Source organism: Nicotiana tabacum, chromosome 6, assembly GCF_000715075.1.
Source record: "Nicotiana tabacum cultivar K326 chromosome 6, ASM71507v2, whole genome shotgun sequence".
In the NCBI taxonomy this organism is placed as follows: domain Eukaryota; kingdom Viridiplantae; phylum Streptophyta; class Magnoliopsida; order Solanales; family Solanaceae; genus Nicotiana; species Nicotiana tabacum.
Window position 1 is genome coordinate 94,033,145 of NC_134085.1, and position 17,524 is coordinate 94,050,668.

A 17,524-nucleotide genomic window follows, 5' to 3' on the forward strand; every position below is an offset into this window, starting at 1 on the left:
AAATAAAGTATCATTCCCACGAAGAATTGTGATTAACTATCAACTAAATTATAATCTATTCAAGCGATTTTCTAAAGATTATTAAATCTAACTAATCTAGAGTAGCAAACTAAGAAACTAAAAGAAAGAAGTCGGAAAACTTAGAGACCAATTTAACGGAAGAAAATATTTCAGAGCAATGGGTTAGCTAACAATCCCGTTGAGTCTTCCACTTAAATTATCTAATTAATTTTTTTGGTTTGTTGGTTGACAGAGATAATATTACTCGTATTATTCTTCGAAGTACTACTCGCATATTCAAGCTAACCTAATGCATATATTCCTCTGGAATTAGGATTAACAAGAACGCGTTAATAATTTTCGTATAATAACCAAGCAAGGTGATTAGATACATCTCTATCCTAACCGCAAATTCGTCCCGATGCTGAGCTTAAACATCTTGCTCTACTCAATCTTATATGCAATCTAGAATTCCCTCTCCCGAGTTCAATTATAGGTTCGTAGATAGTATTCAATTGTTGTTGTTGCAATCAAATAATTAAGCGCAAGATTGAATAAATAAACCAATACGATAAATTAACAAGAACAATTCAAGCTTCAAACCACAACGTTCATGTAGCATCACACAACTCTAGAACCAATAAACTATGAGATTAAAGAAAGAGAAGAGAAGAAAAACTAATTAGAAGCCTCCTCCAAACGTGGGTTGTATTCCCCAATGTGAATTATCCTTCAAAGTGGCGTCCTCCCCTTAAAAATTAGGTTTATAACCCTTTTTTATACAAGTTAGGGGCGTCTAGGACCCAAAAAGATCTTCTCCAAGACAAAATAGGATAATTCCTGAGATTGGGCACCCTAGGCAGCACGTCGCGCTAGCCTTGGCGCTAAAAATTTTGGTCTTCTGTTTCTAGCGCCACAGGTAACACGCCGCGCTACCCTGGACCCTAGAATTCGGCACTTGTCCATTTTCTTCTTCTTCCTTTTTTTTTTTTGCTCCAACTCATGCGCATTCAATCAATTTCACTCCCAATTGATTCCTACACATATAAACACCAAAAGTTAGCTCGACTCATTGCAATTATACATTAGAACCAACAAGAATAAAGCAAAATGTCAGGTGATTCATATATAAAATACATACTTTTGGCCAAACATCAAAAATCAACCTTGGTCGATAAGAATTATTTATAAGGCTAAAGCAAATGAGGAGAAAACGAATGAACCGCAACAAGTTCCTTTAAATAATAAAAATAGAAGCTAAGCTCATGCTTTCATCGTTCCCTTTAGTGTTCTTTTTAACTTCTTTGCCTAGTAAATTTTTATTTCTTAATAGTCTCAAGAAATGCTTATTCTAATAAATAAGGTTTACTTCTTTTCGTCCTCTAAGGTTTAATCATTACTATTTCTATTTTTTTATATATATTAATGAGATTGTAAACAGTATTTTCAAAGGCGTTTTTATTTAGCAGAGTCTCGGGTTGAGCCCCGAGGTAAAGCGGACTAATAATTCTCCGAGACGGGCTCCCGAAGCATGAGTAGCATCGGACGCCAACCTTTCATGCGTTTGCTTTAGTGTAAGTCTCAATCTTCTGAGCATTCATTTAGGGCATGTGTCTTTTTTTATTATTTAAATACTCAAAAGTTAGCTCAATTAAATTTTCAAATAAAAAAAAGTCAAAAGTCAAAGGCCCGTTTTAATTGTTAATCCTAGCTAATTTCATAATCCTTTCTCTTTGTTGTTTATTGGGTAACTAAACACTATTTAGATTTTTATTTGCAAAGTGCAAACTGCAAAATTGGAGCTTTGTCGCCTAACACTAGCTCAGTTTCAACGCTTGCGGCTTCCTTCTTTAGGTTTCATAATTCTTCAAGTCTTTTTTCTGTTCTTATTTAACTCTTTTCAAGTTAATTTTTGGTATTGAAATTCCTTTGGATATCACTCTAATTTAGACATTCTTCTAGAGATTTTATTCCAGAAAAATGTTCTATTTGTGTTATATAAGTATTTGTAAATTGCGATTTGTTTTCCTTTTATGTTTTCAAATAATAACTTTATATTATTGTTTTTTTTTTTTTTGAATTAGTGAATCTATCATTTTTATGACTCTAAATATATTAGGTCACAACTATGCTATAGGCGTGTAATACGTATTTTCGTTTTTCATTAAGTACGAATTGTTTTTCTTTGTAATGATGGTACATGTTAATAGTATATGGTTTTAACGAGTGTTTTCAATGGGCATATATATGTGTGTGTGAAGAATAGCCTATTAGACACTTGTATTTATTTCGATTTGTTATCCCGATCCCTGTACTTCACAAAATTTTATCTAAATACTTCTACTTGATCAAAACGAGTGTTTCAAACTTTCCAACACTATGTGTCTCTCAATTGTGTTATGTCATAATCCACATCAGATAAAAATATGCCACGTAATTTTTTTATTTTTACAAAAAACGTAAAATAAACTTAACTTACCCTTTTTTCCTTTTTTGACTGTTTATTTATTTTTCTTTCCTTCCCAATCATCACTTTCTTCATACTGCCCACCATATTCCGCATTGTTATCGCCGAAAAATTTCTCCGACCACCATGAAACTCCTTTCTTCTGTTCCTTTTCTATTTCATTATCTATTCCTCTATTTTTTTAAAAAAAAATATCTCTCTAAATAGATATGAGATTATATTTTAGCCAGAAAACATCTGTCAAATAAAGATAAACAAATCCAAATTTTTTCTCTCTTTCTTGCCTTCACTCTCACCCAAAACCCCATAAAACCTACCAAAGCAATAAAAAGAACTTCATATTGTCCTTCAAAAAATCATAATGTTGGCCGAAAAATATTTCATGACAGCGGATGAAGAACCTCAATTTTGATGGCTGTGGACGACAGTTAAAAATGGAGGATGAGGAAGAGGAAGAGGAGGAGACTAGTAGGGTATTTAAAAGTGAATTAGTGAAGCATTTGAATTTTGATAATTTTGTTTGATATCAAAGCCTAGTATAGAGGGGGCAGAATCAAGGGGTTTGACCGGAAATAAATGGGGAAGAAAACGGATAGGAAGAGGGGAACGGGGGGTTGCGGAAGGGGTTATGACGAGAAGAGTTTGGGAAAGGGTTGCAGATGTGGAAGGGGTTGGGTCTTTAGGATTTTTTGAATTGTTTTTCTGTTTATTTTTATTGTTTCTTTTTCTTATGATTTTTTTAATAATTTTTTTAATCTCAATAATTGATGCACGCGTTTTAAGAGTGTGCAACCACGTAATTATCTGACTTGGCAAAACAAATGTCATATAAGCTTGGTTAACTGTCACAGGATTTAAAATATAAGTTTTGATAAATTAAAAGTGTCTAGATGAAACTTTATAAAGTATAGGGCCGGGATGACAAACCGGAATAAATACAAGTGTCTAATAGGCTATTCCGCTTATATATATGAGTTAATACCCTAAAACCCCCTTAAACTATTATATTTTTGTCAGTTTTCTACTTAACCTATTCGGTATTCCCAAAACTCCCTTGAGCTATATTGCCTTTCATATTAAAAATCACTCATTATTGACATGGCATAACGTGTATAAATACTTGTTTGGGAGCGCGTGACAACTGAACAAAGCCATCAAAATGGCCCAACATAATGGCTAATTAGCCTAACCTCTTGCAAATATATTTATTTTTAATAAATATTCTCCTTATTTCGGTTATATCCACCTTTTTTCTCTTTTTTTTTTTTACCATTTTTCCTTTTTTTCACCTTTCTTCTTCATTTTTTTTTAACCTTTTTTTAGTTCTCCATATAGGTTTCCTCTAGGAAAAATTCTCCCTCTCTTGTTTCCTCTAAAATAACTTATTCTCTTTTTTGTTTTAGTCTTCTTTCATGTCTTACATACATTATTGAAAGAATACTAATTTAAATCTTCTTATTAAACTCTACACCTTGTAGAGAATAAAGCTGAATCTCTTGAACCTTCTTTGTGTAATGTGAAATTAGAGAATGTTATTGTTGGTCGGTAGAATTTTTATTTGTGAAGTTTTATTTTGTATAATCTTTTGTATGTAATATAAGATGGATTTTAAGAAATGCAACACTATATCTTTATTTATATTTTTAATGTTCTACAAAGTGAATATCAATAAGGATTTATTAGATTGGAGTCTAGCATAAAAGCACAATCATAAGTAAACCTAAAATTAATACATTACATTAGATAGTATTTTGGCCAAAACTCCTAGAATTAATCAGTCATCCGGGACTCGGGAGTAATACGCCATGAGTAAACTATACAAAAAAATTTGTACAAATCATAAGTTAATATAGTTAGACAGATGCACCTTTAAAAGTCCAATATGGAGTTTTAATATTTAGAAAAATATAATCCAGGAGGATTTTGTGGACACCAGAAAATAGTAGGTAACTAACAAAAAGTGATAGTTTAGGCGGGTTTTAGGCTGAGTTAAATAGCCAGGTGTAGTGCTACATGATATATTTTTTCAGATAATTAGGAGCGTATACTAGAAGCACTTTCAAGAATGCAATGAGGGGTTTTTAATATGAAGGGCAATGTAGTTCAGGTGTAATTTTGGGAACACCAAATAGTTTAAGTAGGAAACTGAGAAAAAACATGATATATATATATATATATATATATATATATATATATATATATAGTAATTTCGGAAATGATTTTAAAAAAATGCTTATTTTATTAATTCGTTAATATTAAAAACTAATAATCCAGGGTGTAACCTCATCCCATGTTAGGTGAAACACCTCGCATCACGCCCGCGCATTTTAAAATACTGGTTGCATATATGAAAATTATTTTTTAAAATAAGTTGTGTAAAGTAAGTTTTGTAATTTTCATGACGCGCTCACATACTTTTTTCCTTAATTATGTGGAAAATGCGATCATTAGGTAAAAAATAATAATGACCAAAGTCAAAATAGTTTATACTAGGTTGATAGAATCTAATTCTAAAATTCTTTAATATTTTGAATCCTCTGTAGTCCGGAGTACGATGATATTTGAAGGGCTTCTCTCTTCTGTTCAAAAGATGAAGGGGCATTGTTTTTCTTCAATTTGCAATGTGATTGTAGATGTTCTCACTTATGTTCAGGTCGAACCTAGAATTCAATAAACCATAATTTGGCTTGTCTCCCTGTATGTGGTATATGCAATGACCTCTCTTGGCGATTACTTCATATAGTTGTGACTTGTACTTTAAAACATTATAGTACTAACAAAAATAGCATGTCATATGTGGTGGAAACTGGGAACTAGGATACTGCACCTACTATATTGAATACTCAGGTAAAAAAAAAAAAAGAAAAAAAAAAGATGATTCACTTGGCTATCAAGATTAAAGGACATGATGTGTACTTTCTCAGACAAATACCATATTGAATATGAAAATTGGCAACAAATTTAAATAAATAGACCTGTTTAAAAAAAAAAAACAGAGAGCTGCTGAGCGAGTCCAAGAGTAGTGCACGGACACACACTAGATCAAAACAAGTTTAGCTGGTCCAATGGCACAGACACCTACTAGGATGATGAGGCGTGATTGAGCTGCTCAATCAAACACCTCTTTGGAAGCTCAATATGTAAGACCGGGGATTAAAATAAAAAGAATTAAGAAAAATTAGCAGGCAAGAAGAATCTCTGCCTCTTACTTTTGATGTGATAATTGGATGTAGAAGGGGAAATAGCAATTCTACTAAGAGAGTGTTTAAGTGAATTCAAGCAAACACCATTAACGGACTTAAGCACGAAAACGCACTTAATTCTGCCGCCCAAACTAGTTATATTAGCCTCCTCAGTTGTTAGTTTGAGGTTGTTAAGTGCCCTGTTTAGCTCTGAGAACAATTCAGGTCGATCATCACAACATAGACAAACCTTGAGAATTATACTATTGCTTGAATTTTCATCCTCATCTAAATGCTCAATTATTACTTCATCAATGTCAGTTGGAGTGTTCACTACCTTGCTGATTTCCTTTGCTCTTCCTTTTAAATCTTTAACGTGCTCAACTACACTTCTAAGTAGAGCTGCCTTATCCATCTGCAAGTTAAATGATTTGGCAAATCATAGAAAAAGCATTTGGTACATGGAAGAAATATTACCCATGTTATTGTTTAGTATGTCTGATATGATAGGAAGTTATTTACTATGAAAAATATATAGTTGGAGCATTGGCGGAGCCAAGTATTTATATTAAGGCGATTCAAATAAATCATAGCTGAGATTTGTACTTGTGATCTACGCAACTTTTGAACCACTGAGCTAGAATGGGATTCAACAGTTAATATATTAACCAAAAAGTTTGTTCTTACCCTATTTGCACAGTTCCCTCTTACTAGCTCCACCCCTAAATTGGAGCAAGTAATTAATATGAAGTTAAATTAAGATAACGTATAAAGAAAATGACTCCGTCCATTAGTGAGAAAATTCATTTTCCTTCTACTGATTGAAAACATTTTCCTTTCTCTAGTAACCAAACATCAATGGCCTTCATATATTGTTTAGACAAAATAAAAGCTTACCTTTTCAGAGCTGGGAATGAGTTTTCTAAGAGTGGAAAGCTGAGCATTAATTCTGTCTCTGCGTCTTTTCTCAGCTTCACTATGGCTCCTAGAAGCACTTGCACTTGTATCTTCTTCAAACTGTTGGGACCAATAACAAGGGTTTTCATAAAGTTGAAAGGAGGTATCATCACAAGAATTTGGAACCAATGGAAGTACAAAAGGTGAAGCAGCAGCAACTTCTTGGAAATGATGAAAATGAGTTTCAGTTTCAGTCTCAGGCCAATATTCAGAACATGAGGAATTATCCATCATGTCCTATGTTCTAATTATTTCCTTTTCTCTCTCAATGATCTTGGCACATCTTGTGTTTTAATTTAAAGAACCATAAAAGGAGATTTTGGTGTCACTGTTTATGCACTAGTAGGAGTCCGGAACCAAAATGTGGTTCTTTTGGACAAGTAGCACCTTAATAGGTGTAAAAAAAAGATGACATTTTTATATATAGCGCCCAAATACTAGGCGCTATATATTAACGTTAACTGTGCCGTTAATGTATAGCGCCTAGTATTTGGGCGCTATACATAGAAAGTTGATACTAACAGGTATAGCGCCCAAATACCCGGCGCTATACCTTTTTTTTTAAAAACGAGTCGTCTTCTTCAAGACGACCATTCTGCTTCTTCTTCCTTAATATTTTATATCTTCTTCTTCTTGGTTCTCCACTCTCATACCCGCTGCCCCACTATTTTAAAAAAAAAAATGGGTGTCCGTCACATAAAAGGTGAAGAACGTAGGTCCCACATTCGAGTAGAGCTTCGTATTATTGTTGATTCACACTTCCGAAGTCAAAATTTCAATCTATTTGCTTTCCGAAAATTTTAAATCGAGGTATTTCGGTTTATTTTAAGTTGAAACTTTTATAATAATGCATATTATTTGATTTGTATGTGTTCTATTTCGGTTTGTGTTTTTTTCGAAACTAGTATGTTAAATTTATCCCGAGTTAATATTAGTGTTTTATGAAAAAAATATAAATTTGTCAAATAAATTTGTCTGTTAATATCCTGATTTATATATATGTGTTTTCATGTCGTTTTGTATTTTATTTGCAATTATCTACTCAGATTGACTATCTACTCCTCAGGAGATGCGACAGAAGGTTGTGCGAGGACTGCAAGGTTATCCCAGGTGAGACCCTCTCAACGCAGCATAGGCTTTTGGTGATGGACATTTGTATTAGGATAAGGAGGAAGAAGAGGTCAGTACAAGGACGCCCCAGGACTAGGTGGGACGCCTTAACTAAGGATAAAAGCTAAAGAGTTGGAAGGAAGGTTATCGGCAATGGGAGCTTGGAGAAGTGGTGGGGACGCAAACACAATGTGGTCGACGACGACGGACTGTATAAGAAAGGCGGCGAGAGAGGTGTTAGGGATATCTACGGGCCACTATGGTGGACACAAAGGAGATTGGTGGTGGAATGCAGTTGTCCAAGGTAAAGTGGAAGCAAAGAAGGCGGCTTACCTAAGGTTAGTAGGGAGCACTGACGAGGAGGAGAAGAGAGAGAACAGTCAAAGGTATAAGGTAGCTAGGAAGGAGGCGAAGATGGCAGTGACGGAGGCTAAGACGACAGCTTTTGCTCGTCTGTATGAGGAGCTAAGGAACAAAGGTGGGGAGAAGAAGTTATTCCGACTCGCTAAGGCGAGAGAGAGGACAACTCGGGATCTGGACCAAGTGAGGTGCATAAAAGATGATGACGGCAAAGTTTTGATAGGAGATGACCAGATTAAGAGGAGGTGGCAGACCTACTTTCATAAACTTCTAAGTGAAGAAGGGGATCAGGATATTATACTTGGGGAATCGAGGAATGCCGACAGTCACCATGAAGTTAGTAATTGTAGGGACATTGAGATCGATGAAGTCATGGAGGCAATGCGTAAGATGAGAAGGGGAAGAGCTACCGGGCCAGACGAAATTCTGGTTGAACTGTGGAGGTGTGTGGGTAGAGCAGGCTTGGAATGGCTTACTGCATTGTTTAGTGTTATATTCAAGACTAATAGAATGCCTGAAGAGTGGAGGTGGAGTACAATGGTCCCGTTGTATAAGAACAAAGGTGTTGTCCAGAGCTGTAACAACTATAGGGGCATCAAATTACTAAGTCATACCATGAAAGTTTGGGAGAGAGTGGTAGAAATGAGAGTGCGAAGGACGGTATCTATTTCAGACAACCAGTTCGGGTTCATGCCGGGACGATCTACCACAGAAGCTATCCACCTTATTAGGAGGATGGTGGAACAGTACAGAGATAGGAAGAAGGATCTCCACATGGTGTTTATTGATCTGGAGAAAGCGTACGATAAGGTTCCTAGGGAGGTCTTATGGAGCTGCTTAGAGGATAAAGGGGTCCCGAGTAACTATATTAGGGTGATTAAAGACATGTATGATGGAGCTAAGACTCGGGTTAGGACAGTAGGAGGCGACTCTGAACACTTTCCAATTATTACGGGGTTGCACCAAGGGTCTGCGCTCAGCCCATTCCTATTTGCCCTGGTGATGGATGCACTGACTCATCATATTCAAGGGGAGGTTCCATGGTGCATGCTATTTGCTGATGACATTATTCTAATTGACGAGACAAGAGGCGGCGTCAACGAGAGGCTAGAGATTTGGAGACATGCTCTTGAGTCTAAAGGTTTCAAGTTGAGTAGGACGAAGACGGAATACCTCGAGTGCAAATTTGGAGTTGAGCCGACGGAAGCGGGAGTTGAAGTGAGGATTGACTCTCAAGTCATTCCCAAGAAAGGTAGTTTCAAGTACCTTGGATCGGTTATTCAGGGGATCGAGGAGATTGACGAGGATGTCACACACCGTATAGGGGTGGGGTGGATGAAGTGGAGGTTAGCGTCGGGAGTCTTGTGTGACAAGAAAGTGCCACCGTTACTAAAAGGTAAGTTTTATAGAGCAGTAGTTAGGTCTGCCATGTTGTATGGAACTGAATGTTAGCCGGTAAAGAACTCACACACCCAGAAGATGAAAGTAGCAGAGATGAGGATGTTGAGGTGGATGTGCGGGCATACAAGGATGGATAAGATTAGGAATGCAGATATTCGAGAGAAGGTGGGTGTGGCCCCCATGGAGGACAAGATGCGGGAAGTAAGACTCAGATGGTTCGGGCACATTCAGAGGAGGAGCACTGATGCACCGGTGAGGAGGTGTGAGCGACTGGCTGTAGTGGGCACGCGGAGAGGTAGAGGGAGACCTAAGAAGTATTGGGGAGAGGTGATCAGACAGGACATGGCGCGACTTAGGATTACTGAGGACATGGCCCTTGATAGGGAATTATGGAGGTCAAGCATTAAGGTTGTAGGTTAGGGGAGAGTGTGAATATTTCTACAGCACAATAGAGGGAGACTATCTAGTTAGGAGTTAGACTAGGAATGTCATTGGTCGTCTATTGATGCAGGGCTTTACCTTCTAGTTGTACTATACCAGCCATCTATTTCGTATTTCGTATTTCGTATCCTGTATTTCATATTTCATATCTCTTATATATTGTTGTTATTTTTATTACGCATTTTTATGGTACTAATATATCATCTCCTATTGCTTTTTTGAGCCGAGGGTCTCCTGGAAACAGCCTCTCTACCCTTCGGGGTAGGGGTAAGGTCTGCGTACATATTACCCTCCCCAGACCCCACTTGTGGGATTATACTGGGTTGTTGTTGTTGTTGTTGTATAAAATATACTAACTCACAAAGGTTAAGTGAAAAATATGAGGGCAAATTGAAAATCTAGACCTTTTTAGCGTAGTAAAATGTAGACCCTTTTAGCATAGTAAAATTTAGAGCCTTGTAGCGTAGTAATGTGTAGTATTTTAGCTTAGAATTCCTTTTGTTTAAGTATCTTATACTGGTAGTTGAAAATGCAAACTTTGTACAATTAAGTTAATAATTGTATCAACACACATAATTACTAATGTTAATTTGGTGCCACTGGGCCTCAAAATATCGAGCCCGGAACCCATAGGTGTGTGTGTATATATATATATATATATATATATATATATATATATATATATATATATATATATATATATATATATATATATATATATATATATATATTAAGTTATTAAAAAATATGAATTTAAATTATAAAACAAACACATAATTATTAATGATAGTTTGGTGCTACTTGGACTCAAATATCGAGCCTGGAACCCATAGATATAATTTTTGTTATAACGCTAAAAATTGTGTATCTCAAAAAATTAATATTTAATATACAGAATAAAATACAATTAATGTTGTTTTAATTTACAGTTGACGACATGGACGCGACTATACATCCCGGCCCTCGAATGTTGGATCTATTAGCCCTACAGCCCCAACATAGGTCCGAGTATATATGGGACGGACAGTTGCTTACGCAGACTTTCCGGGCCAGGAGAGTGGATCTATTGTGGGACTTGGGACAGGCGAGGGGACTTGACCCCACCTCCGCAGCACTTTCCTATTCAACGTTATATGGCATGGTACCACACTGTTTCCCGACTTTTTATCAGGAACCCAGTTCATCAGGCACACAGTCGGTACGGTTCATACGCCAGGAGACACGAGGCTCTGGTATGTTTTCTGTTATTATTAATTATATACCTGTAATTTAGTGCCAAATATGTAGTTTATATTTTTTACTTCGTGCAGGCGATTGGATTGCATACCGTCTATCATATGGGGCAGCAGATGCAGAGTCATGTCCACGATCCTGTGGCCATGTAGGAGTATAGTCGTCAATTCATGGATGTGGCTGCCCAGACACTGTAGCGAGCCCGATCGGATCAGCATTTGGCACACGAGGCTGATTATATGGACCCAGCGCAGTACCAGCGAGGTCGTGGTATCCCACGAGCTGGATGTGCCCGACGAGCTGGTGGTGCCGGACGACGTGGTCATGGGCGGAGAGGAGGTGGTCCCCAGCAAGGGGTCATTAAGGCTCATGTTGATGATGTTGCTGCTGATATGGCTGGTGGCATGCATGAGACAGACATGTCGTCTTACAGCCTTGAAATTTATCGCACTCCAGTGCCATCGCAGGTGAACCCATCGGTCAATTATTGATCACGGTCTCGAATATTCAAGGAGTGGATTGGGGTAGATACTTCCCAGGCCCGTCTACCACTGATGAGGATCGACCGACCCGAGATTTTTATAGTGGGCGCCGACTGAGTTATGGCTCCACATCATATGCGCAGGTATGAGTTTATTAGTATTGAATGTGAATTTGTTTTAACTGTAACTTATTTATTTTCTTTAACTTTATTAATTTCCTTTTTAAGGCTTCATGCGATGCTGCGACAGATGACTACATTCAGGATCCAGACACGATGATGGTAAGACAATATAAATTGTTGTTAATTGTTGTGTAGTTTTCTAAGTATCATATTATTATGTAGCCTTCTACTGGACCTGATAGCACTACCGATACATGTCATCCTGCGCCGCATCCGGCTATAAGAAGACGACTTGATGATGATGATCCTGATAGCGCACCCGGGCTGGAGGGGATGCGCCTCAGGCCAGCGACTGCATTGAGACACACCGGATGCGGGACACATTGATTCGGCCTTCCTTTTTTTTATTTGGTGTAAATAATATTTTTGTATATATTAACAATAATATTTAATCGAATACGCCCATTACTTTTTTTTAGTTCCCCATTCGTTTGATAGTCTCATATAACAACACAAGCACTTAAACTTAACTTCCATTTCAATTAAAATAAAATTTAGTACAACAAATAACAAAAACATTACTACAGCACAAACACAAGCACAAACACAAACATAGCAGGCCAACATAATAAAAATACATGAAATACGAAAAATATACTAAACACATGCATGCCAATGTTTATCCCCGGTTGCCATTTATTCTCCGCTCCAACCACTTAAATCGTTCTTCCAGTTGTTCTTTTTCTTCTTCTACCTCTTTCAGTTTCGCCTTCACCTCCGCAAGTTCCCGTTTATATTTTTTTTACGTTCCTTTTGTGCTTCACAATTCCATTGTGTTTTCCATTTTTCTTCTCCCACCTCCTTGAGTTTCGCCCTCAAGTCTGCAATAATTCTATTGCTTTCTTTTTCATGTTCCCGTTGTCTTAAACACACATTATGAAGATACTGCAGTTGTTCTCTGTAGCATTCCTGATAATATGGTTCATCAACCCATTCCTCAAAATCATAAATAGGTTTGCCGGGAACCTTGTAAAACTGGTTCATACAGTGCTAGTAGCGGCATCCAACTTCACCACCGTCCCAACAATTTTGCATCAAGCATGCTTTTCCACACTTGCACTTTGGTGGACAAAGAGGTTGAGCCATTTGTGAAATATTTGCTTTTAGTAAAGAAATCTTACTTTTAATGAAATATTTGCTTTTAGTAAATTTTGAGCACACAGAATAACTACAATGAGTCCGTTATTTATAGGCGAGACAACACCCACATAATGTAGTGTTTAACAAAGCTAAATACATAATTTACTATATAATGGCACTATATTTTGCGTGTTAAATATCATGATGTTGACAAGACAACTTTATGTCAGCTAGTCAGTTTTTTCAGTTCGACAAGACAACACACACATAACGTAGTGTTCAAACGCGCCAAATACATAACGTACTATCTAATGACGCTATATTTTGCCTGTTAAATATCATGATGTTGACAAGACAATTTTATGCCAGCTGGTTAGTTTTTTCAGTTCGACAAGACAACACACACATAACGTAGTGTTCAACCGCGCTAAATACATAACGTACTATCTAAATGTGCTATATTTTGCGTGTTAAATATCATGATGTTGACAAGACAACTTTATGTCAGCTGGTCAGCTTTTTCAGTTCGACAAGACAACACACACAAAACTGTATATTTAATCGTGCTAAATACATAACGTACTATCTAATGGCGCTATATTTTGCGTGTTAAATATCATGATGTTGACAAGACAATTTTATGCCAGTTGGTCAGCTTTTTCAGTTCGACAAGATAACACACACATAATGTAGTGTTCAACCGCGCTAAATATACAGATAACTTTATTAAATTATTATTTAAATAGGTAAAATAGGAAAGTACAAATCATAATTAACAAGCATAATTTTATTTCATAAATCTTGCAACATAGACATAACAACTAATTATTACAACATCAACTCATGGGTAGTTAGGTACACTAGAAGAACATCTACCACGAGCTTGATTAGTTTTGCCACCTAAACCAGCTGAAGAACATTTACGATGGTTCTGTCCTGTTTGCGAGCATATACCACATTTGCGCGCATAAACGGTATCACTAACATCCATTTGGTTCCGTATATGCGTTCTCTTCTGCACCTGTATTTACGAAAATAGGACTTGTTACACACCATTTTAAATGGTTCCAGAGGCCAATAATGTTCAGCACCCACTGGCTGCAACTGACCACTATATGTGTTTAGGTACTTGGAAATACTATATTGTTGATCAACATAGTTGATCTCCGCATAACCAACACGTTGAAAACACTTGATGGTATGTGAGCAAGGCATGTGGTAGACGAACCATTTTCCACAGGAGCATAACCTTGCTGATTCATTTATAGTATGTACATTATTACCCCGATTATTATGGATAGCGGTGCGAACTTCAAAAACACCTCTTTCGTTATCATACTGCAAAAATGAATGTCAATGTGCTCGCCGTCTGTATTTCTCAAATCTCTGCATCGGCACTGGCATAAATTCAACACCCATTTCCATCAATTTCGTTGAACTGCAGACCATTCAACAAACCTCTCCGCCATCTACTTGAACGACATCCGCACCATGGCTATGACGGGGAATCCTTTTGCCGACTTCAATAACCCATTGAAGGACTCAGACATGTTTGTAGTAAGAATTCCCCATCGTCTGCCACCATCTGTATGCAAAGTCCACTTTTCCGGGTGATGTCGCATTAACCAACAATAGACTGCCTCGTCTTCTTGCCTGATAGAATCCATATGCCTCCGGAATTTATGCTATTGATGGTCTGTTGCTGCCATCCACATCAAATCATGTAGATCCTTGTTGGGATATGCCTTCTGGAAATTGGCCTTAAAGTGCCTCACACAGTAACGGTGGTATGCATAAGGTTCTTGCCATGCAGGCAAGTTCTCCACAAAACTTAATATACCACCGTGTCGATCAGATATTAGACAAATACCTGAACGCTGTTTGACAACGTGCTCTTACAGGTGGTTCAAAAATAGCGTCCATGTCTCTATGCTTTCATTGACACAAACAGCAAAAGCTAGAGGAAATATCTGTCCATTAGCATCCACTGCCATGGCTATCAATAGCTTGATATCGTACTTTCCATAGACATGAGTTTTATCTATGGATATTACGGGCCGGCAATGCGAAAAACCATCAATTGCTGGCTTAAACGCCCAGAACACGTAATTGAATATGTATTCTGGTGTTCCTGGACTCCACTCAAGCTTCCATTCAATAATTGTCCCGGGGTTAAAGTGTTGCAGTGCGGCCATGTACTTTGGCAGAGATGCAAATGACTTATCCTAATTACCGTAGACAATTTCAAACGCTCGTTTGCGCCCGAGAAAATGCCTTTCTTTTCGTAATGGTATGGCCATATTCCTGGTGGACTGATGTAATGCACTCTTTGATTTTATACCTTTTGGACGCTTCGAGGTACGGAATAAGTACAAGAGAAATCAAGTCAATATCCAAGTTGAAGTGATTCCCGTTGAATGTGTCCATTTTGCATGTGTGGGTGGGAATGTATTTACCCACTTTCCACATACATGTCTTCTTCTTGGTCGCACGCAACATCCAATTACATGGTCAAAACCACCTGCGGCAAACAACCTCGTATACCATCGGACTTGACTCCCATACCTGCATCTCACGACACTCTTTTACGTTGTGCATTTTATTGTGCATTTTACAATCCCTGCTTACGCGCGCTTTATCAGGAAAAAGCATCCCCTTTGCAAGCACCTTTGGTCTAGACTCATCCCACATTGCTGTCCGGATTTCATCAAAATCCCTTGTGAGAGCTTCCACATCCGGCACGGTTGGCAAATTATCAATGTAAGGAATCTCCCTTGAATGAAATGACACTTCGGACTCGTACACTCTTCGTCTAGGGGGTCTCTCTTCAAATCAGGTCATTCCTCCTCATCCTGCACATCACCATCCTCACGAGGAAAGGGTGTCTCGTCTTCGGATTCATCGGCATTGTTATCGTAATCATTGTTCTGTTCCTCACTCTGTGCATCTGCCGGATCCCGATGTAATACGTCGTTTTCGGGCAATTGAGTGAGTACGGGTGGTTCAACTTGCTCGTTTTCATGCACAACCAACAAAAATATAAGCTACTGAATTAATAAATGATTTCCATATGGCTATATCACTTCGCTTACAAGTCGTAATGTGATAAAATTCCATGATGGACGTTTTCAATTAGGTGATGATTACCGGATGAGCCACTTGTAAAATTTATATCCGGCCGGTACCCCCTATTAAATATATGAGCGTACACCAAAAATATACATAATTAACACAAATGAAAATTGAAGTTTACCACTCGTCTTGTGAATTATGGAAAGCAGGGTATAAATTATTTTCTCGCTGCTCATTCGTCGGCGGTGATAAGTTTAAATCAAGGAAAGCTCTTTCATCTGGAACCTGTACGGCAAAAACTGCTCCAGAATAACCACCCGATGACTGGGGGTTATCTCTACTACGCACAACCTCGTTTTTTGGAACGTCTTCGACCTTCACGTACATCTCCAACATTGTGATTACAAGAAATTTCCGGCATTCATCCGAAGTCCTTAGAAAATCACTCAAAGTTTCATCATCGTCGATGTTAAACTCCGAGTAAAAAGCAATCCCTTGAGGAGTGACGGAATACGAATATCTTCCGGTTATTTTAAGTATCACTGAACGTTTCCTCACACTCATTTTTTTGCATAACAACAATATCAATTTATCGTACTCCATTGTAAGTGGCAATTTAACATGACACTGAGCAGGTAAACTGTAGCCCACGGAGTTATTCTCCATCACAACCTCACCCCCCTCCCAATATAATAAAACTCTTATTCTACGCTCTTCAGAAATAATGAAAAAATGCTGGAGAATTTAACAATAATAAACGTTTCAACAAGAGTATGGAAATGGCTAGCCGGGAAATTTCTACGCTATACACCTTTTGAATGAATTTCTATACAATCCTAACCTCTTTATATAGGAAATGGCTAGCCGGGATTTTTTATATATATATAGCGCCCAAAAAGTGGGCACTATACGCTTTTAAATTATTGAAGTCAGGAATTATTGGTGGGCCCAGGAAAAAAGTATAGCGTCCAGTATTTGGGCGCTATATATAAAAATGTCATCTTTTTTTTTTATACTTATTAAGGTGTTACTTGTCCAAAAGAACCACAGTTTGGTTCCGGACTCGCACTAGTACTGATGCTGATGTGTGTGATATCTAGTAACCTTTAATTGGTCAAATGAAAAATCATATTTGGCCTTATCACTTATCACCATGTCATTTCAATGTGACAAAAAAGTTTTTCGTCTGAGCTCCCTTTACCAACAGACACTTCAATGGACAATAGTACCTTAAAATCCAAGGGAGCATTTACACTTCTATGGCAGTACATACAATCTGGGTGGTCCGACGAATTTTGTGGCCTAAAGTCAAACTTTATGAGGGGCCTTAACTTTTTAATTTTTTTTAAATTATTTATTTGAAGTCTATATTTTTTTAGCTTTTCTTAGATACAAAGTTATTAATAATTTTCTTATAATCAATAACTCTTAATAAGTATTTTTCAACTGACAATATAGCTAATTCATTTAACCTTTCTTGTGACATTGTTGTCCTTAGGTAAGATTTTATCAATTTTAATTTTGAAAACTTCTTTCCGCCGAAGCAACGGTAACATG

General features: G+C 37.3%; 1 protein-coding gene across 1 annotated transcript; it reads right to left on the reverse strand.

Annotated features, from left to right (window-relative positions):
- Nucleotides 1-5,357: 5,357 nt before the first annotated feature.
- On the reverse strand, nt 5,358-6,882 carry LOC107789882 (transcription factor bHLH51). The gene is made up of 2 exons (XM_016611755.2): nt 6,547-6,882; nt 5,358-6,064 (listed from the first exon to the last, which is right to left on the reverse strand). The coding sequence occupies exons 1-2, from the start codon at nt 6,838-6,840 to the stop codon at nt 5,636-5,638; spliced, it is 723 nt and encodes a 240-aa protein (XP_016467241.2). The 5' UTR covers nt 6,841-6,882; the 3' UTR covers nt 5,358-5,635.
- Nucleotides 6,883-17,524: the final 10,642 nt, after the last annotated feature.

What these genes read in the sequence shown, in the direction of transcription:
- LOC107789882 (XM_016611755.2), bottom strand. Translation starts at nt 6,840, where the DNA reads ATGATGGATAATTCCTCATGTTCTGAATATTGGCCTGAGACTGAAACT. An exon ending in TCATTCCCAGCTCTGAAAAG is followed by an intron (nt 6,065 to 6,546) that starts GTAAGCTTTTAT and finishes TTTAACTTGCAG; the next exon opens with ATGGATAAGGCAGCTCTACT.